The sequence below is a fragment of the Balaenoptera acutorostrata genome, chromosome 3 (assembly GCF_949987535.1).
Source record: "Balaenoptera acutorostrata chromosome 3, mBalAcu1.1, whole genome shotgun sequence".
In the NCBI taxonomy this organism is placed as follows: domain Eukaryota; kingdom Metazoa; phylum Chordata; class Mammalia; order Artiodactyla; family Balaenopteridae; genus Balaenoptera; species Balaenoptera acutorostrata.
This window is the reverse complement of record NC_080066.1, coordinates 80,644,815-80,667,886: the sequence shown is the minus strand read 5'-3', so window position 1 is coordinate 80,667,886 and position 23,072 is coordinate 80,644,815. Positions and strand designations below refer to the sequence as shown.

General features: G+C 39.3%; 1 protein-coding gene across 6 annotated transcripts in view; it reads left to right on the top strand.

Moving 5' to 3' along the window:
• TEX9 (testis expressed 9) overlaps nucleotides 1–23,072 on the top strand; it is a 261,325-nt gene that overhangs the window by 89,162 nt on the left and 149,091 nt on the right. For all 6 annotated transcript variants that reach the window (XM_057542209.1, XM_057542208.1, XM_057542210.1 and 3 more), the window contains one exon: nucleotides 12,299–12,377. In XM_057542209.1, the coding sequence (XP_057398192.1) occupies nucleotides 12,359–12,377 (19 nt within the window). In that variant the 5' untranslated portion in view covers nucleotides 12,299–12,358. The remainder of the gene's footprint in view (nucleotides 1–12,298; nucleotides 12,378–23,072) is intronic.

Genomic DNA, 23,072 nt, shown 5'->3' with positions numbered 1-23,072 from the left:
TTCTGCTTTTCTTTCTCAAGATTGCTTTGGCTATTTGGGGTCTTTTGTGTCTCCATACAAACTGTAAAATTATTTGTTCTAATTACGGGAAGAATACCATGGGTAATTTGATAGGGATTTCATTGAATCTGTAGATTGCTTGGGTAGTATAGTCATTTTCACAATATTGATTCTTCCAATCCAAGAACATGGTATTTTCTCCATGTGTCTGTGTCATCTTTGATTTCTTTCATCAGTATCTTATAGTTTTCTGTGTCCAGGTCTTTTGCCTCCTCAGGTATGTTTATTCCTATGTATTTTATTCTTTTGGTTGCAATGGTAAATGGGATTGTTTCCTTAATTTCTCTTTCTGATCTTTAGTTATTAGTGCTTAGGAATGCAAGAGATTTCTGTGTATTAATTTTCTATTCTTCAACTTTACTAAATTCATTGATTAGCTCTAGTAGTTTTCTGGGGGCATCTTTAGGATTTCCCATGTATAGGAGCATGTCATCTGCAAACAGTGAGAGTTTTACTTCTTTTCCTCCTTAGGTAGGTTTATTCCTAGGTATTTTATTCTTTTTGTTCCAATGGTAAACGGGAGTGTTCCCTTAATTTCTCTTTCAGATTTTTCATCATTAGTGTATAGGGATGCAAGACATTTCTGTGCATTAATTTTGTATTCTGGTACTTTACCAGATTCATTGATTAGCTCTAGTAGTTTTCTGGTAGCATCCTTAGGATTCTCTATGTATAGTATCATGTCATCTGCAAGCAGTGACAGCTTTACTTCTTCTTTTCCGATTTGGAATCCTTTTATTTCTTTTTCTTCTCTGATTGCTGTGGTTAAAACTTCCAAAACTATGTTGAATAATAGTGGTGAGAGTGGGCAACCTTGTCTTGTTCCTGATCTTAGTGGAAATGGTTTCAGTGTTTCACCATTGAGGACAATGTTGGCTGTGGGTTTATCATATATGGCCTTTATTATGTTGAAGTAAGTTCCCTCTATGCCTACTTTCTGGAGAGTTTTTATCACAAATTGGTGTTGAATTTTGTTGAAAGCTTTTTCTGCATCTATTGAGATGATCATATGGTTTTTCTCCTTCAATTTGTTAATATGGTGTATCACATTGATTGATTTGCGTATATTGAAGAATCCTTGCATTCCTGCATAAACCCCCCTTGATCATGGTGTATGATCCTTTTAATATGCTGTTGGAATCTGTTTGCTAGTATTTTGTTCAGGATTTTCGCATCTATGTTCATCAGTGCTATTGGCCTGTAGTTTTCTTTCTTTGTGACATCTTTGTCTGGTTCTGGTATCAGGGTGATGGTGGCCTCGTAGAATGAGTTTGGGAGTGTTCCTCCCTCTGCAATATTTTGGAAGAGTTTGAGAAGGATACGTGTTAGCTCTTCTCTAAATGTTTGACAGAATTCCCCTGTGAAGCCAGGTGGTCCTGGGCTTTTGTTTGTTGGAAGATTTTTGATCACAGTCTCAATTTCAGTGCTTGTGATTGGTCTGTTTATATTTTCTATTTCTTCCTGGGTCAGTCTCAGAATGGTGCGCTTTTCTAAGAATTTGTCCATTTCTTCCAGGTTGTCCATTTTATTGGCGTAGAGTTGCTTGTAGTAATCTCTCATGATCCTTTGTATTTCTGTGGTGTCAGTTGTTACTTCTCCTTTTTCATTTATAATTTTGTTGATTTGAGTCTTCTCCCTTTTTTTCTTGATGAGTCTGGCTAATTGTTTGTCAATTTTGTTTATCTTCTCAAAGAACCAGCTTTTAGTTTTATTGATCTTTGCAATTGTTTCCTTCATTTCTTTTTCATTTATTTCTGATCTGATCTTTATGATTTCTTTCCTTCTGCTATCTTTGGGGTTTTTTTGTTCTTCTTTCTCTAATTGCTTTAGGTGTAATGTTAGGTTGTTTATTTGAGATGTTTCTTGCTTCTTGTGGTAGGATTGTGTTGCTATAAACTTCCCTCTTAGAACTGCTTTTGCTGCATCCCATAGTTTTTGGGTTGTCGTGTTTTCATTGTCATTTGTTTCTAGGTATTTTTTGATTTCCTCTTTGATTTCTTCAGTGACCTCTTGGTTATTTAGTAGTGTATTGTTTAACCTCCATGTATTGGTATTTTTTACAGATTTTTTCCAGTAATTGATATCTAGTCTCATGGCGCTGTGGTTGGAAAAGATACTTGATAAGATTTCAGTTTTCTTAAATTTACCAAGGCTTAATTTGTGACACAAGATGTGATCTATCCTGGAAAATGTTCCATGTGCACTTGAAAAGAAATTGTATTTTGCTACTTTCAGGTGGAATAGCTTATAAATATCAATTAAGTCTATATGGTCTATTGTGTCATTTAAAGTTTGTGTTTCCTTATTTATTTTATCTGGATGATGTGTCCATTGGTGTAAGTGGGTGTTAAAATCTCCCACTATTATTGTGTTACTGTCGATTTCCCCTTTTATAGCTGTTAGCATTTCCCTTATGTATTGAGGTGCTCCTATGTTGGCTGCATAGATATTTACAATTGTTATATCTTCTTCTTGGATTGATCCCTTGATCATTATGCAGTGTCCTTCCTTTTTTCTTGTAATAATCTTTATTTTAAAGTCTATTTTGTCTGTTATGAGTATTGCTACTCCAGCTTACTTTTGATTCCCACTTGCATGGAATATCTTTTTCCTTCCCCTCACTGTCAGACTGTATGTGTCCCTAGGTCTGAAGTGGGTCTGTTGTAGACAACATATATACTGGTCTTGTTTTTGTATCCATTCAGCTAGTCTGTATCTTTTGGTTGGAGCATTTAATCCATTCACATTTAAGGTAATTATCGATATGTATGTCCCTATTACCATTTTCTTAATTGTTTTGGGTTTGTTCTTGCAGGTCTTCTTTCTTTTCTTGTGTTTCCCGCCTAGAGAAGTTCCTTTAGCATTTGTTGTAAAGCTGGTTTGGTGGTGCTGAATTCTCTTAGCTATTGCTTGTCTGTAAAGCTTTTGATTTCTCCATCAAATCTGAATGAAATCCTTGCTGGGTAGAGTAGTCTTGGTTGTAGGTTTCTGTGTTTCATCACTTTAAATATGTCCTGCCACTCCCTTCTGGCCTGCAGAGTTTCTGCTGAAAAATCAGCTGATAACCTAATGGGAATTCCATTGTAGGTTATTTGGTGCTTTTCCCTTGCTGCTTTTAATATTTTTTCTTTTATTTAATTTTTGTTAGTTTGATTCATGTGGATCTTGGCATATTTCTCCTTGGGTTTATCCTGCCTGGGGCTCTGTGCAATTCCTGGACTTGGGTCCCTATTTCATTTCCCATGTTAGGGAAGTTTTCCACTATAATCTCTTCAAATATTTTCTTAGGCCCTTTCCCTTTCTCTTCTTCTTCTGGGGCCACTATAATTTGAATGTTGGTGGATTTAATATTGTCCCAGAGGTCTCTGAGACTGTCCTCAATTCTTTTTATTCTTTTTTCTTTCTTCTGTTCTTTGGCAGTTATTTCCACCATTCTATCTTCCAGCTCACTTATTCGTTCTTCTGCCTTAGTTATTCTGCTGTTGACTCCTGCTAGTGTATTTTTCATTTCAGTTATTGTTCATCACTGATTGTTGGTTCTTTAGTTCTTCGAGGTCCTTGTAAGTCTTCTCGACCCATGTCTCCATTCTATTTTTGCGATTTTGGATCATCTTTACTATCATTACTCTGAATTCTTTTTCATGTAGATTGCCTATTTCCTCTTCATTTATTTGGTCTTGTGGGATTTTACCTTGCTCCTTCCTATGTAACATATTTCTCTGTCATCTCATTTTGTCTAACCTACTGTGTTTATGGTCTTCTTTCCGCAGGCTGCAGGGTCGTAGTTCCTCTTGCTTCTCTTGTCTGCCCCCTGGTGAGTGAGGTTGGTCCAGGGGCTTGTGTAGGCATCTTGGTGGGAGGGCCTGGTGCCTGCAGTCTGGTGGGTGGCGTTGAGTCTTTTCCCTCTGAAGACCAGGGCCTCTTCAGGTGGTGTGTTTTTGGGTGTTTGTGAGCTTAGTACGACTTTAGGCAGCCTGTCTACTGATGGGTGTGGCTGTGCTCCTGTCTTGCTGGTCGTTTGAAGTGAGGTGTCTAGTACTGGATCCTGCAGGCTGTTGTGTGGGACTTGGTCTTGGTGTTGATGTGGATACATCTGGGAGCACACATGCTGATTACTATTCCGTGGATCGAGGAACTCTCTGGCAGTCTAGTGTCCTGGACTCTGTGCTCCCACCCCAGAGGCCCAGGCCCAACCCTTGGCCGGGGAACCAAGAGTCCACAAGCTGCACAGTGCAACATGAGAGAAAAGAGAGGAAAAATATGGAAAGAAAAAAAGTAAAAATTAAAGAAAGCAAACAGATGAACAAAACCCAAGACAAATAGCAAAACAACATCAAACAAACAGCAGCAACAACAGCACAACACACACACACACAGACGCACACACACTCTCAGAAAAAAGAGAAAAAAGAATTTTTAAAAAACGAGGGAACAGAAAAACGAAAGAATTCTAAAATTAGAACAGTCAAGAAGAACTAAACTAACAAAAACAAAGACTGAAAAATAAAAACAGAAAGCAAACAGACAACAAAAAAAACGAAGAAAACAAAATACACACAAAAAAACATGAAAAAGACTCCCTCTTGCGAGAGCACCAGAATCACAACTAACTGCTGAACAATCACGGACAGGAAGACACTGGAATTCACCAAAAAAGATACCCCACATCCAAAGACAAAGGAGAAGCTACAGTGAGATGGTAGGAGGGGTGCAATCACAATAAAATCAAATACCATAACTGCTGGGTGGGTGACTCACAAACTGGAAAACACTTATACCACAGAAGTCCACCCACCAGAGTGAAGGTTCTGAGCCCCACATCAGGCTTACCAACCTGGGGGTCCAGGAACAGGAGGAGGAATCCCCAGAGAATCAGACTTTAAAGGCTAGTGGGATTTGATTGGAGGACTTGGAGGGGACTCGGGGAAACAGAGACTCCACTCTTGGAAGGCACACACAAAGTAGTGTGCACATTGGGGCCCAGGGGAAGGAGCAGTGACCCCATAGGAGACTGAACCAGACCTACCTGCTAGTGTTGTAGGGTCTCCTGCAGAGGCGGGGGCTGGCTGTGTCTCACGATGAGGACAGGGACACTGGCAGCAGAAGTTCGGGGATGTACTCCTTGGTGTGAGCCCTCCCAGAGTCCACCATTAGCCCCACCAAAGAGCCCGGGTAGGCTCCAGTGCTGGGTTACCTCAGGCCAAACAACAAACAGGGAGGGAACCCAGCCCCACCCATCAGCAGAAAAGTGGATTAAAGTTTTACTGAGCTCTGCCCACCAGAAGAACAGCCAGGTCTACCAACCACCAGTCCCTCCCATCAGGAAACTTGCACAGACCTCTAAGATAGCCTCAACCACCAGAGGGCAGACAGCAGAAGCAAGAAGAACTACAATCCTGCAGCCTGTGGAACAAAAACCACATTCACAGAAAGATAGACAAGATGAACAGGCAGAGGGCTATATACCAGATGAAGGAACAAGATAAAACCCCAGAAAAACAATGAAATGAAGTGGAGATAGGCAACCTTCCAGAAAAAGAATTCAGAATAATGATAGTGAAGATGATCCAGCACCTCGGAAAAAGAATGGAGGCAAAGATCGAGAAGATGCAAGAAATGTTTAACAAAGACCTAGAAGAATTAAAGAACAAACAAACAAAGATGAACAATACAATAACTGAAGTGAAAAATACACTAGAAGGAATCAATAACAGAATAACTGAGGCAGAAAAACGGATAACTAACCTGGAAGACAGAATGGTGGAATTCACTGTTGCAGAACAGACTAAAGAAAAAAGAATGAAAAGAAATGAAGACAGCCTAAGAGACCTCTGGGACAACATTAAATGCAAGAACATTCTCATTATAGGAGTCCCAGAAGGAGAAGAGAGAGAGAAAGGACCCGAGAAAATAGTTGAAGAGATTATAGTCGAAAACTTCCCTAACATGGGAAATGAAATAGCCACCCAAGTCCAAGAAGTGCAGAGAGTCCCATACAGGATAAACCCAAGGAGAAACATGCCGAGACACATAGTAATCAAATTGGCAAAAATTAAAGAGAACGAAAAATTATTGGAATCAGCAAGGGAAAAATGACAAATAACAAACAAGGGAACTCCCATAAGATTAACAGCTGATTTCTCAGCAGAAACTCTACAAGCCAGAAGGGAGTGGCATGACATATTTAAAGTGATGAAAGGGAAGAACCTACAACCAAGATTACTCTACCCAGAAAGGATCTCATTCAGATTCAATGGAGAAATCAAAAGCTTTACAGACAAGCAAAAGCTAAGAGAATTCAGCACAACCAAACCAGCTCTACAACAAGTGCTAAAGGAACTTCTCTAAGTGGGAAACACAAGAGAAGAAAGGAACCTACAAAAGCAAATGCAAAACAACTAAGAAAATGATAATAGGAACATACATATCAATAATTACCTTAAACGTGAAAGGATTAAATGCTCCAAGCAAAAGACAGGCTCGCTGAATGGATACAAAAACAAGACCCATATATATGCTGTCTACAAAAGACCCACTTCAGACCTAGGGACACATACAAGCTGAAAGTGAGGGGATGGAAAAAGATATTCCATGCAAATGGAAATCAAAAGAAATCTGTAGTAGCAATACTCATATCAGACAAAATAGACTTTAAAATAAAGAATGTTACAAGAGACAAGGAAGGACACTACAAAATGATCAAGGGATCAATCCAAGGAGGAGAAAGAAAAATTATAAATATATATGACACCCAACATAGGAGCACCTCAATACATAAGGCAACTGCTAACAGCTAAAAAAGAGGAAATCGACAGTAACACAATAACAGTGGGGGACTTTAACACCTCACTTACACCAATGGACCGATCATCCAAACAGAAAATTAATAAGGAAACACAAGCTTTAAATGACACAATAGACCACATAGGTTTAATTGACATTTATAGGACATTCCTACCAAAAACAGCAGATTACACTTTCTTCTCAAGTGCGCATGGAACATTCTCCAGGATAGATCCCATCTTGGGTAAGAAATCTAGCCTCAGTAAATTTAAGAAAATTGAAATCATATCAAGCATCTTTTCTGACCACAACACTATGAGATTAGAAATCAATTACGGGGAAAAAACATAAAAAACACAAACACATGGAGGCTAAACAATGCATTACTAAGTAACCAAGAGATCACCGAAGAAATCAAAGAGGAAATAAAAAAATACCCAGAGAGAACTGACAATGAAAACACAAAGATCCAAAACCTATGGGATGTAGCAAAAGAAGTTGTAAGAGTGAATTTTATAGGAATACAAGCCTACCTCAAGAAATAAGAAAAATCTCAAATAAACAATCAAACCTTACACCTAAAGGAACTAGAGAAAGAAGAACAAACAAAACCCAAATTTAGTAGAAGGAAAGAAATCATAAAGATCGGAGCAGAAATAAATGAAATAGAAACAAAGAAAACAATAGCAAAGATCAATAAAACTAAAAGCTGCTTCTTTGAGAAGATAAACAAATTTGATAAACCATTGGCCAGACTCATCAAGAAAAAGAGGGAGAAGACTCAAATCAATAAATTTAGAAATGAAAAAGGAGAAGTTACAACAGACACTGCAGAAATACAAAGCATCCTAAGAGACTACTACAAGCAACTCTATGCCAATAAAATGGACAACCTGGAAGAAATGGACAAATTCTTAGGAAGGTATAACCTTCCAAGACTGACCCAAGAAGAAATAGAAAATATGAAGAGACCAATCACAAGTAATGAAATTGAAACTGTAATTAAAAAATCTTCCAACAAACAAAAGTCCAGGACCAGATGGCTTCACAGGTGAATTCTATCAAACATTTAGAGAAGCGCTAACACCCATCCTTCTCAAAGTCTTCCAAAGAATTGCAGAGGAAGGAACACTCCCAAACTCATTCTATGAGGCCACCATCACCCTGATACCAAAACCAGACAAAAATACTACAAAAAAAGAAAATTACAGACCAATATCACTGATGAATATAGATACAAAAATCCTGAACAAAATACTAGCAAACAGAATCCAACAACACATTAAAAGGGTCATACACCATGATCAAGTGGGATTTAACCCAGAAATGCAACGATTCTTCAATATATACAAATCAATCAATATGATTAACCATATTAACAAATAGATGAATAAAAACCATATGATCATCTCAATAGATGCAGAAAAAGCTTCTGAGAAAATTGAACACCCATTTATGATAAAACTCTCCAGAAATTGGGCATAGAGGAAAGCTACCTCAACATAATAAAGGCCATATACGACAAGCCCACAGCAAACATCATTCTCAATGGTGAAAAACTGAAAGCATTTCCTCTAAGATCAGGAACAAGACAAGGATGTCCACTCTCACCACTATTATTCAACATAGTTTTGGAAGTCCTAGCCACAGCAATCAGAGAAGAAAAAGAAATAAAAGGAATACAAATTGGAAAAGAAGAAGTAAAACTGTCACTGTTTGCAGGTGACATGATACTATACATAGATAATCCTAAAGATGCCACCAGAAAACTACTAGAGCTAATCAATGAATTTGGTAAAGTTGCAGGATACAAAATTAATGCACAGAAATCTCTTGCATTCCTATACATTAATGTTGAAAATTCTGAAAGAGAAATTAAGGAAACACTCCCATTTACCATTGCAACAAAAAGAATAAAATACCTAGGAATATACCTACCTAGGGAGACAAAATACCTGTATGCAGAAAACTATAAGACATTGCTAAAAAAAATTAAAGATGATAAAACAGATGGAGAGATATCCCATGTTTTTGGATTGGAAGAATCAATATTGTGAAAATGACTATACTATCTAAAGCTATCTACAGATTCAATGCAATCTCTATCAAATTACCAATGACATTTTTTACAGAACTAGAACAAAAAAACTTAAAATTTGTATGGAGACACAAAAGACCCCGAATAGCCAAAGCAATCCTGAGGGAAAAAAACAGAGCTGGAGGAATCAGACTTCCTGACTTCAGACTATACTGCAAAGCTACAGTCATCAAGACATTATGGTACTGGCACAAAAACAGAAATATAGATCTATGGAACAAGATAGAAAGCCCAGAGATAAACCCATGCACCTATGGTCAACTAATCTATGACAAAGGAGGCAGGATATACAATGGAAAAAAGTCAGTCTCTTCAATAAGTGGTGCTGGGAAAACTGGACAGCTACATGTAAAAGAATGAAATTAGAACACTCCCTAACACCATACACAAAAATAAACTGGAAATGGATTAGAGACCTTAATGTAGGACTGGACACTCTAAAAGTCTTAGGGGAAAACATAGGAAGAACACTTTTGACATAAATCACGGCAAGATCTTTTTTGATCCACCTCCTAGGGTAATGGAAATAAAAACAAAAATAAACAAATGGGACCTAATGAAACTTAAAGGTTTTGCAAAGGAAAGGAAACTGCAAACAAGACGAAAACACAACTCTCAGAATGGGAGAAAATATTTGCAAACGAATCAACAAAGGATTAATCTCCAAAGTATATAAACAGCTCCTGCAGTTCAATATTAAAAAAACAAACAATTCAATCAAAATATGGGCAGAAGACATCAATAGACATTTCTCCAAAGAAGACATACAGCTGGCCAAGAAGCACATGAACAGCTGCTCAACGTCACTAATTATTAGAGAAATGCAAATCAAAACTACAATGAGGTATCACCTCACACCAGTTAGAATGGACATCATCAGAAAATCTACAAACAACAAATGCTGGGGAGGGTGTGGAGAAAAGGGAACCCTCTTGCACTGTTGGTGGGAATGTAAATTGATACAGCCACTATGGAGAACAGTATGAAGGTTCCTTAAAAAACTAAAAATACAACTACCATATAAGCCAGCAATCCCACTACTGGGCATATACCCAGAGATAACCATAATTCAAAAAGACACGTGCACCCCAATGTTCATTGCAGCACTATTTACAATAGTCAAGTCATGGAAGCAAGCTAAATGCCCATCAACAGGCGAATGGATAAAGAAGATGTGGTACATATATACAATGGAATATTACTCAGCCATAAAACAGAACGAAATTGGGTCATTTGTAGAGACGTGGGTGGATCTAGAGACTGTCATACAGAGTGAAGTACGTCAGAAAGAGGAAAACTAATATCATATATAATCGCATGTATGTGGAACATAGAAAAATGGTACAGATGAACCGGTTTGCAGGGCAGAAGTTGAGACACAGATGAAGAGAACAAATGTATGGACACCAAGGGGGGAAAACCGCGGTGGGGTGGAGATGGTGGTGTGCTGAATTGGGCAATTGGGATTGACATGTATACACTGATGTGTATAAAATTGATGACTAATAAGAACCTGTAGTATAAACAAACAAACAAACAAAAAAACAACCAATATTAAACTTTCTTTGGGTTATTTGTATGGAAATATGTTAATATAAATGTTTCAGGCATTACATGAAATTTCTAAAAATCTTATATGTTCTGGTATAATGTTATAAGTCATAATTCTAGTTATTACTTTAAAATGTATATCTCAGAAATAACTAAAAAAAAATGAAAAAAAAGGAATAAAAAACAGATAACAAAGAACAAAAGCAAGGAAAAAACCACAAAGCAACAAAAGTAAAGTAAAAATAGAAAAATTTAAAATGATATGTTTTGAAAAAAGATTAAGAATATAAGAATAAAAATCAAAAATAAAAGATAAAATATAATAAAAGCAACAACACCAACAGCTGAGCAAAACAAAACAAAAAAATAATGTTAGTACTAAGAATATTCTCCTGGGGCCTCCTCTGTCAGTGTCCTTGCTCCCACAATGACCCAGAGCCAATCCCCGCCTCCTCAGGAGGCCCTCCAATACCTCTAGGTAGGTCTCTGGACCTGCTGTGGGAACTGTGGAGCCAGCACAGACTCTGACCTGGCCCAAATCCTGAGTGTACTTGTCCCCAGAGTCCAGTGCTTCGAAGGCTAGACTGGTCTCAAATGTTGAAACACTCATTGTCTGTTCAGGTATTCCACAGATGCAGGATTTTCGCAGCCGACATCGGGGGTTTAATCCACAGCTTGTGCAGGTGCATGGAAAGATTTCCATTCCTCTTCCTTAGTCGCACCGCCCCTGAAGCTCAGTTTTGGTTTTGACCCCACCTCTCTGTGTGCGCCGCCCTCAGGGGTCTGTTCCTTGCCCAGGCAGGAGAGAGCAAAAGCAGCGGCTGCTTGGGGCACCCTTTCTCACTCATGTTGGGGCCTGGGTACTGGGGCCACAGCTGAGGTGTCTGCAAGTTGCCTGCAGCAACGGGTCCAGCAAACAGTTGGAATAGACTGTGGTGCTGGCAAATGGGAGGAGGGGCAGCCCCCCCCCCACCTCGTGCCTCTCAACAATGGTGCCTCGCTTTCCAGGCAGCCTACTCTTCCTCTAGGGGCATTCCTGGCCACGCCTCCCCTCACTCCCATCCTCTCTGCTGTATCCGTGCAGCCCACAGCATTCCTCTCCCTGGATTCGTTCTCCCAGCCCCACGCTTTAGCACTCAGCCCCCTCCAGCATCTGCAGACTCTCGTCCCAGGCAGGGGTGCCCAGGCCTGATTCCCAAGGAGGCTTTGGGATGGGCAGTGCTCAGGCCCCCAGAACCCACGCAGGCAGAGGAGACCCTGGCCCAGTGGGGGGAGTGGGCCTGCTCAGATGGGAGCTCCTCCCCGTGCCCGCAGAGGCTGAAGAAGCTGGCAGTTGGGGGTTGGGAAAAGGGCTTATAATGGCAGCTCTGCCCCTTGCACATCACTTGACAATGACCCCTTGCTTTTATGGTATCTCAGGCTTTTTCTGCAGACTTATCCAGTTGTGGAGTTTCTTACTCCTGTCCCTTCAGGCTGTCTTTTCACAGCCAACAGCTGTCCCTTCCCTGGGTCCACACTGCAAACCCCACTTTCCAGCACCCAACCCCCTTTTGCAACAGGTGACTCGTGATTCAGGAATGTGCAGAGCAGTGGTGTAGACCCTGCATGCAGTTCTTACTTTGTCCTGCCTTCCACAGACCGTCTGCTGCATTCTCCTTTGATCCCCAAAACGTGCTTTTCTGTCACAGCTGATTCTCCCACCATGAGGGAGTTTTTCTGAGTGTGGGGACCTCCGCTCACCTTCAGCTTCCCACCATGGTTGCTGGTCCCTTTTTTGATTCCTTTTCTTTTTTTTCTTTTTTTTAGGTGTCCAAAGTTTTCCGCTAATGTTCAGCAGGTGATCTGTGAGAATTGTTCCATCTGTAGATGAATTTGCAATGTACCCGTGAGTAGCGACGAATTCTACATCCTCCTGTTCTGCCATCTGGATTCCCTCCCTCCTCCTTTTAACTTTTGTAATGTAGTAAATAGTTCCTTTTCATTTGTATTATTAATACTTTTAGTTTTCTCTCTTTTTCTTTATCAGTCTAGCTAAAGGATTGTAAATTTTGTTGATCCTTTCAAAGAACTAACTTCTAATTTTGTTGATTTTCTCTATTTTTTTATTTTCCTTCATTTATTGCACTCTAGTCTTTATTATTTTCTTCTTTCTGCTTCCTTTGGATTTAGTTTATGCTTCTTTTTCTAGTTTATTAAGGCAAAACTTTAGGCGACCGATTTGAGATCTTCTTTTTTAATACTGGTGCTTATAGCTATAAATTTCACTCTAAGCATATATTTAGCTGTTCCATAAGTTTTATGTGTGTGTGTTTCCATTTTCATTCATTTCAACGTATTTCCTAATTTCTCTTGTGATTTATTCTTTGACCAACTGATTATTTATGAGTGCATTGTTCAATTTCCTCATATCTGAGAATTTTCCAAATTTCCTTGTTATTGATTTCTAATTTTATTCCATTGTTGTTGGAGAACATATGTTGTATGATTTCAGTCCTTTTAAATTTATTGAGGCTTGTTTTATGGCCTAACATGTGATCTTTCCTTGAGAATGTTCCATGTGCTCTTGAGAAGAATGTATATTCTGCTCTTTTTTTCCTCATAGTTACTGTGTGTGTGTGTGATGAGAACACTTAAGATCTACTCTCTTAGCAGATTTCAATTATACAATACAATATCATTAACTACAGTCACCGTCATGTACATTGGATCCCCAGAACTTATTCATCTTATAACTGAAAGTTATACCATGTGACTGACATCTCCCCATTTCTTCCACCCTCCAGCTTTTAGCAACCACTGTTTGACTCTCTGGTTGTATGAGTTCAATTTTTTTAGAGTCCACAGATAATTGAGATCATACAGTATTTGTATTTTTCTGCCTGGCTTATTTCATTTAGCATAATGTCCTCTAGGTTCATACATGTTGATGTAAATGGCAGGACTTCTTTTTTATGAAAGAAAGTATTCCATTGTATATGTATATGTGTGTGGGGGTGTGTATGTGTGTGTTTGTGCATGTATGTATGTATTTATATTTCACATTTTCTTTACCCATTCATCCTTTGACAAACACCTACGTTTTTTTCCATGTCTTGGATAATTTGAATAATGCTGCAATGAACCTGGGCTTCCAAGGTCAAGGTTCCAGCTGATTCATTTTCTGGTAGGCGCTCTCTTCCTAGCTTGTCTTCTCACTATGATGATATTCTCACTATATCCTCACATGGCCTTTCTTCTGTGTACAGAGAGAGAAGAAGTGAGCTCTCTGGTGTTTCTTCATATAAGGACACTAATCCTATCAGATCAGGGCCCCACTCTTATGACATCATTTAACCTTAATTGTCTCTGTATAGGCCCTATCTCCAAATAGAGTTACACTTGGGGTAGGGGTTCAATATAGGAATTTGGGGAGCATGCAAATATTCAGTCCATAACAACCCTTAACACTTAACACAATGGCTATAAATAGTCCTAAAATAGACTAAAGAAGGACCACATTAAAAATACGTGCCATTCAAAAAAAGCCATAAGACTGAAGTTTGGGCACTACCATGGCAGTTTGTTGGCACATGGATATATATTGATTATTTTATTCACATTGAAAGAGTAAAAGGAAGAGAGAATTCATTTACAAGAAGACGTAAGAATTCTCATGCTCAGAGAAAGATACCTTTGGGTACCACTGTTTTGTGAGGTGAGGTCCCATCTTGTCATCCTGAGCTGTGTTCACCCTAAGACTTCAGCCTTTCTGAATGTGGCTGGAAGACTCACAGTATGAGGTTGCTGAAGATCTATTTGCTTGGTGAAAGAACAATGCTTCAGGGTCAGAGTGAAGGAAAAACTCAGAGAAGAGCAAAATGCCTGACACTCAGTTTGCCATTGTGTTGGCTTTCTTCCATTTTTCCCTCCTCTCTACCCTTCTCTACCCTGTTTTTTCCTCCAGAAAGCTGAGCTATATGGAGCACATCAATGGGCTTCCTCGCCCTTTAGCTTTTACCTGAAGACAATTACCCAATCCAAGTTTTAAAAGAGATAAGGTAAATGGATGGAAACTGGTCACATGTCAAAATGGAGCTAGATAACCAAAGCCAGTAAGGCCTGAAATTGAATGAGGTGAAGGCCAAAGGAAGCTGATGTTGGGCAAAGACCTTCAGGGTAGGGACTTCCCTGACGGTCCAGTGGTTAAGACTTCGCCTTCCAATGCACGGGGTGCAGCTTCCATCCCTGGTTGGGGAGCTGAGATCCCACACGCCTCGTGGCTCATGGCCAAAAATCCAAAACAGAAGCAATATTGTAACAAATTCAATAAAGACTTTAAAAATGGTCCACATCAAAAAAAAATCATTAAAAAAAAAAAAGACCTTCAGAGTAGATGGAGAGATTCCCAAGCCAACATGCATAAAGCTGTAGCGGTTTTTAATATAGTTTGAGCCTTGATTGGTATGGGCCTCTAAGAGCTTTTATAGAAGCAAGAGAAAAGCAGATTTAATGCTCTGGGTTCTTAGCAATAAGAATTCAGATAGCAAGAAACATATCCAAGTATTTAAGTAATCACTGTGTTGCATAAGAACAGAAGACTGCTGCAGTCCAGCCTAAGTCATTATAAAGAAGAATTCAACTACATACTAACTCAAGAAGACAAAGGTCATAGCTGTGAAGGAAGAACAATGATTTTATTTGGATCTGGATGTTGCATGGCATGACACATACTAAAAGTTACTTTCTCTGGAGTAAAATGCAGGAGATTTTGTATTTCTGGAGTAAAATATATTGGATTTTGAATTTCCAGCAGTATCATCTAAGATACTACAAGAGCCATGAAGTAAAGAGGGGGTAGTCATTCTTCAGGGCCATCACAATTGTCAAAATGAAAATAGCTCATATGTTATTAAATAGGAATGCTTATAAATGACTACTGCTGTGCTAGAGCTGGGGATAATCTAAAAGCCTCGTAATTTTGCCCAGTAGAGGGACCCATTTTCAGTCAAGCTGTAATCAGGAAGAAATTCTTTCACCTCAGGGGAATGTTATATATAATATGGTGTGTATAATTATGGTAGGGTTACCAAATATTATATGGGCTTAATTGGGCCTCCAGCCTCATACACTCCTCTCTCCACCACGTGCCATGTTCTGGTACTTTCATAGAGGCATGTGTCCTACCTCTGAATACCAGGAACTTCTTATGTTCTGTAAAGGAGGCCAGAAGGACAGGACTACTGTAAGAACTTCTGTGCCCAAGAGAGGGAAGAAGGCAAGAAGGCCAGGACGCTTCCCACTGAGAAGTGGAACTTGACTTAGTTTTGCATTTGTTTTATGTGATGGGAAAGATGATACAAAAGAGCCAGCTAGAACAAGCCTTGTGGGTTTGAGAAGGAAGAGAGAATTCATGCTGCACGTGTGTGTGTGTGTGAGTTTTGCTGCATGATGGTCCCATCCACTGTGGCAGGTGGTCCAAACAGACTCCTGGAATGTAGCTGATCAGTCTTCCCCAGAAGGAAGAAGAAAAATTGGGAGAAAGAAAGCTTCCCTGAGAGGCTCCCTCACAAGCTATCTAAAGTGCTCAATTGATGTTTTATCTTTTATTTACTTTTTGTCTTAGATATTATCCTGAATGAGCAGAACGTGCCTCTCCTCCTCAGGAGTTTGTTGCACAAACTTAAGAATGATAAACACAGATGCCTTCCTAGAAATACAGTGCCATTAAACCAGACAGTTGGAAGGAAACTTTGATAACATCTAATGAAATCCAGTGCTCTCGTTCATGTCTGGAGATAAGGAACCTCAGGCCCAGAGAAGTTCAATGAGTTCCACAAGGGCATCCAGATACCTAATGGTAGGAACAAGTATGGGGTTTACTGTAGCAGAGGTAGAGTTGACTACAACTCAGCATTTTATTACAAGTAAGAGCCATGTAAGCCAATCACACCCTAGCTCACATACTCAGAAGGAATAAACTAAACCAAACGTCAAAAGGAAACAAAGTATCCTCAAACGGCATTGCAGAACCAGTCTAGTTTCTTACACATAAGGTACCTCTCATTTTTATCTCAAATGATATTTTATTAATACTTAACCTGGTGGTGAAGCTGAAAAACTGTCTTTCTCTTGGGAATTAACAGAATTACCAAGGGCTTCTGTAATGTGCAACTCGCCTAGACAGAAATAAGCTGTGTTAACAGAGTATTTTGTTAACAATGCTGTTTATCTGGTTTTCTCCATGCTGGGTATTGGAATTGTTATTGTAAAACTCAGATAGGGCCCACCTAGCCCAGTTAAGACTTATTTAACTCAGGATTTTGTAAGACTAGTAGTAGATGTGTTGAGAATGACTAAACTCACACACCTGAATGAAAAAACTGTCCTTTAATATTGATATATCTTTTAATATATATAAGAACTGAAAACATCATAAAACAATTGTTCTTAACTTTGAGGGAACTTTTTGAGATCCTGAGGAAATTTATGGATATATCTTCCAGAAAAATTTTTATACACAAGAAGTTTTAGTTATAATTCACAGAATTTCCATAGACCCCAAGGTCCATCCACAGAGCCCAAGATAAGGCCCTCTGCTGTATCGTGAGTTCTGGTATCATCTTTTAGTTCTTCTTTCAGCCATTTTGGCTAAGGGATTGTCTCTGTCTGGTCCAATCTGCATGACTTTCCTGCATCTCCTTCCTGCTTCACCATACTTCTTTTGGGATACTTCTTTTTTGGGATGTCATTCTCTAGGTTCAGGGGCCTTAAAATTCCACCCTGAGAACTCCCTTTATGGGTGCATTGTTTTCACTCTAAGAGGTGTAACAAAATTCTGGCTGCCAATTTTACTTTAATGCTAGGAATGACTTTGGTTCCTTTCTTTGACTCTGTATGCCTCTCCTTGTCTGTCTAATTTCTAATGGTTCCATATTCCCTCCAGAGCTTAGAGGATAGGGGGAAGGGGAAAGTTTTATGTTGTGTATGTATGCTGTATATAATTAGGGTAGCCGTATAATTTATAATCAAAACTGGTACACTTTGGGAGTAAAAAAGGTGTTATCAATAATTATACCCACACATCCAGCACCGTCCTGACAAACTAGGCCATATGGTCCCACTAACCTAAAACTAAAGTACTGCTTGCTTTCCCTTTGCCCTTGTTGCTTGGGCATATACCTCTCTCAGGGGTCTTGTGAGAAGTAGTGGTTAGAACTTGGAAATGAAGAGGCCTCCAAGGTGAATTCAGAGCTAGAACCCAGTGTAGCCCCTCTAATATGCATGGGACAAAGCCTAAGCAGGTTTGTGACTCATCAGTGGTTGTTGAAGCTACTTTGCAATATAGCCTGCCAGATATGGTAACCCCTGGTGTTAATGCTGCAGCTGCACCAGGCTCAGGAACTAACCTGTGTGCTTTCTTATTTTTCCTACTTCTTGGAAACCCAATCCTACTATATAATTCATGGGTCAGAGTTCCCAGTGGGTGTGAATGATTAGTGGGTGTGAAATGGTCAAATAAGAATACACCAGGGCTGCAGTAACCAGGCTGGAAGTTGGACATTAGCACTTAAACCCTCCTGTCCCAGGGCACACTCAAAACACAACGGTGGCAAACCAGAGTCAAAGGCAGAGCACAGAATGCTCAAGTAAAGAAGCAACTGCTTTATGCATTCACCTGTCAGTGGACATTTAGGTTGTTTCCATGTCTTGGCTATTGTGAATAATGCTGCTATGAACACAGGGGTACATCTGTATCTTTTTGAATTACAGTTTTATCTGGATATATGCCCAGGAGTGGGATTGCTGGATCATATGGCAACTCTATTTTTAGTTTTTTGAGGAACCTCCATACTGTTTTCCATAGCAGCTGCATCAATTTACATTCCCACCAACAGTGTAGGAGGGTACCTGTTTCTCCACACCCTCCCTAGCATTTACTATTTGTGGACTTTTTTTTTTTTTTTTTTTTTTTTTAATACAATTTTTGTTTATTTATTTATTTATGGCTGTGTTGGGTCTTCGTTTCTGTGCGAGGGCTTTCTCTAGTTGCGGCAAGTGGGGGCCACTCTTCATCGCGGTGCGCGGGCCTTTCATTATTGCGGCCTCTCTTGTTGCGGAGCACAGGCTCCAGACGCGCAGGCTCAGCAACCGTGGCTCACGGGCCTAGTTGCTCCGCGGCATGTGGGATCTTCCCAGACCAGGGCTCGAACCCGTGTGCCCTGCATTGGCAGGCAGATTCTCAACCACTGCGCCACCAGGGAAGCCCTGTGGACTTTTTATCATGGCCATTCTGACTGGTGTGAGATGATACCTCATTGTAGTTTTGATTTACATTTCTCTGATAGTTAGCGATGTTAAACATCTTTTCATGTGTCTGTTGTCTATCTGTATGTCTTCTTTGGAGAAATGTCTATTTAGTTCTGCCCATTTTTTGATTGGGTTTTTTGTTTTTTTGATATTGAGCTGTATGAGCTGTTTGTATATTTTAGAAATTAATTCCTTGCTATTTTTTAATCGAGTTTTTCTTTTGATGTTGAGTTGTATGAGCTGTTTATATATGTTGGATATTAACCCCTTATGAGTCATATCATTTGCAAATATCTTCTCCCATTCAGTAGGTTGTCTTTTTGTTTTGTTGATGGTTTCCTTTGCTGTGCAAAAACTTTTAAGTTTAATGAGGTCCCATTTATTTATTTTTGCTTTTATTTACTTTAGGAGATGGATTCAAAAAAATATTTCTGTGATTTATGTCAAAGAGTGTTCTGCCTATGTTTTCCTCTAAGAGTTGTATAGTATCCAGTCTTACACTTAGGTCTTTAATCCATTTTGAGTTTATTTTTGTATATAGTGTTAGAGAATGTTCTAATTTCATTGTTTTACATGTAGTCCAGTTTTCCCAGCACCACTTATTGAAGAGACTGTCTTTTCTCCATTGTATATCCTTGCCTTCTTTGTCACAGATTAATTGACGATAAGTGCGAGGGTTTATTTGTGGGCTCTCTATCCTGTTCCATTGATCTATGTGTCTGTTTTTGTGTCAGTACCATACTGTTTTTATTTCTATAGCTTTGTAGCATAGTCTGAAATCAAGGAGCATGATTCCTCCAGCTCTGTTCTTCTTTCTCAAAATTGTTCTGACTATTTGGGGTCTTTTGTGTTTCCCTACAAATTTTTAAATTATTTGTTCTAGTTCTGTGTAAAATGCCTTTGTTACTTTGATAGGGATTCCATTGAATTTGTAGATTGCATTGGGTAGTATGGTCATTTTAGCAATAATGATTTGATTAATTTTGTCTTTTAACCTTCCTACTACCTTTCTAAGTGGTTGCTCTACTACCTTTACTGTATGTTGGCCTTTACCAATGAGATTTTTCCTTTTGTAATTTTCATATTTCTAGTTGTGATCTTTTCTTTTCCACTTAGAGAAGTCCCTTTAACTTTCCTTGGAAAGCCAGTTTAGTGGTGCTGAACTCTTTTAAGTTTTGCTTGTCTGTAAAACTCTTTATCTCTCTTTCAAATCTGAATGATAGCCATGCCATGTAGAGTATTCTTGGTTATGGATTTTTTTCCTTTCATCACTTTGAATATATTGTACCACTCCCTTTTAGCCTGCAAAGTTTCTTTTGAAAAGTCAGCTTATAGTTATGTAACTTGTTGCTTTTCTCTTGCTGCTTTTAATAGTTTCTCTTTATCTTTTTTTTAATATAAATTTATTTATTTATTTTTAATTTTTGGCTGCATTGGGTCTTTGTTGCTGCACACGGGCTTTTCTAGTTGAGGTGAATGGGGGCTACTCTTCGATGCGGTGTGCGGGCTTCTCATTGCGGTGGCTTCTCTTATTGAGAAGCACGGGTTCGCAGGCTTCAGTAGTTGTGGCACACAGGCTCAGTAGTTGTGGCTCACAGGCTGTAGATCACAGGCTCAGTAGTTGTGGCACATGGGCTTAGTTGCTCCACGGCATGTGGGATCTTCCCGGACCAGGGCTTGAACCTGCGTCCCCTGCATTGGCAGGTGAATTCTTAACCACTGCTCTACCAGGGAAGTCCCTCTTTATCTTTTTGATATTTTAATTATAATGTATCTTGTTGTAGTCCTCTTTAGGTTCATCTTCTTTGGGACTCTTTGTGATTCTTGGGCCTGGATGTTTGTTTCCTGTGTCAGGTTAAGGAATTTTTCAGCCATTATTCTTCAAATAAGTCCTTGCCTCTTTTTTCTCTCTTCTCCTTCTGGGACCCCTATAATTCAAATGTTAGTATGCTTGATGTTGTCCCAGAGGTTTCTTAAATGACCCTCATTTTTTAAATTCTTTTTTATTGTTTTCTATTCAATTTGGGTGATTTCCACTACTCTGTCTTCCAGTTTGCTGATCTGTTCCTCTGTATCATGTATTCTACTGTTGATTCCGTCTGGTGGGGTTTTTTTTTTGTTGTTTGTTTGTTTGTTTGTTTTTGCCACATCATGGATCTTAGTTCCCCAACAAGGGATCAAACCTGTGCCCCCTGCAGTGGAAGCACAGAGTCCTAACCACAGGACTGCCAGGGAATTCCCTCTAGTGTATTTTTAAATTTTAGTTATTATATTCTTAAGCTCTGTTTGGTTCTTCTTTATGTTTTCTAATTCTTTGTTAATATTCTCACTGTGTTCATAGAGGCAGTAATTTGAAAGGAGCCTAGTCAGACCCACCTGCTGATCTTGAAGGGCCTCCTGGTGAGGCAAGAGGCAACTAGGACTCCCACTGGGAATATAGGCACTGGCAGCAGCCATTTTGGGGAGCTCCTTCTATCATGAGGTCACTGGTGCTGGCAAGCGCCATACTGGAATCTTTCTTCTAGTGCATTAGCACCAGGAACTGACCCGCCCACCAGTGGACCAGCAGCAGTTTCAAGAACTCCCAGACCACACGGCCATCTGTGCAGGGACCTAGCCCTTCCCACACATGGGCTGGCAGCCACCACATGAGGCAGGACATGACAGCCAATCAGGCTGGGGACCAGTCCCTCCTACCAGTGCACCCACAGTACTCAGCCCTGCCACAGCCTGGGTAGAGGGCATCCCTAGAGCATATAGCTCTGGTGACCAGAGGCGAGTATGCTGCTGGGCTCCACAGAATGTCTCATAGATGGTTTCTCTGTAAATAGTTGTAATTTGGGTATGTCCGTGGGAGTAGGTGAGCTCAGGGTCTTCCCACTCCACCATCATGGCCACCAAGCCTTCTCTAGACTGTTGCTTTAACAAGTTTTTATCTTTCTGAAGGATACAAAGATACATCTGCCTTTCCATGTGTAGGCATATTATAGGCCATTGACACAGTAGAAATAGTATATGGGAGTATGTAACTTGCTCCATCAAAATTCCCATATACAGTAATAAGTAGAACCTTGAGTACTGATATATCAACACCTGTGCTAATGGTATAAGAAAGAGGATAGGTGTGGAGGTAGAGGAAGGTAATATATGAACAGAGTTCTGAATGAAATGAGAGAGTGAACCATGTCAAACTCTAAGGAAGAGTGTTCTAGTCAGAGGGAACAACAAGTGCAAAAGAGGTGGACACATGCTTTAGTTTTGAGGATCAGCAAGAATGCCAGTGTGGAGAGAGAGGAGTAGGCAAAAGTTAGGGGAGCAGGCAGATCATGTGAAGTCTGATAGGCCTTCATAAGAATGAGTTTCAGTTTAAGTATGGCAGGAAGCCACTGAGAGTAAGCAAGGGAATTATCGGATCTGATTTGCATTTTTAAAAGCTCACCATGGTCACTATATGGAGAATGAATATTTGGGAGCAAGTATGGAATCAAGAAAGACATTGCAACTGTACAGAAGTGGTGGCAGGGTGGAAGGAGTTTAATATGGAAGGAGTGAATGAGAGGGAAAACTTTGTTCTGTTTCCTGGCCAGAACCCCATCTCTGGTTCATCATTGCAATAATATTCTTAATATTATTTTAGGATTCCTAATTATCTTGGGCCTTAAATAGACGTTGTAGTACATGTAGAAATGCTTCTAGGTAACTTGAATGCTAGTTACAGTTGGAGACTAAGAATTTTTTTAATGTTTTATTGAAGTATAGTTGATTTACAAGGTTTCAGGTGTATAGCAAAGTTCTTCAGTTATATATATATACATTTTTATATATATATTCTTTTTCACCTTCTTTTCCATTATAGATTATTACAAGATAATGAATATAGTTCCCTGTGCTATACAGTAGGTCCTTGTTGTTTATCTGTTTTACATATAGTAGTGTTTAACTGTTAATCCCAAATCCCTTATTTATCCCCCCACCTCCCTTTTCCCTTGGGTAACCATAAATTTGTTTTCTATGTCTGTGAGTCTATTTCTGCTTTGTAAATAAATTTCTTTGTATCATTTTTTTACATTCCACATATAAGTGATATCATATGATATTTGTCTTTCTCTGTCTGACTTACTTCACTTAATATGATCATCTCTAGGTCCATCCATGTTGCTGCAGATGGCATTATTTCATTCTTTTTTATGGCTGAGTAATATTCCATTGTATGGCTTTATATACACCACATCTTCTTTATCCATTCAACTGTTGATGGACATTTAGGTTGCTTCTATGTCTTGGCTATTGTAAA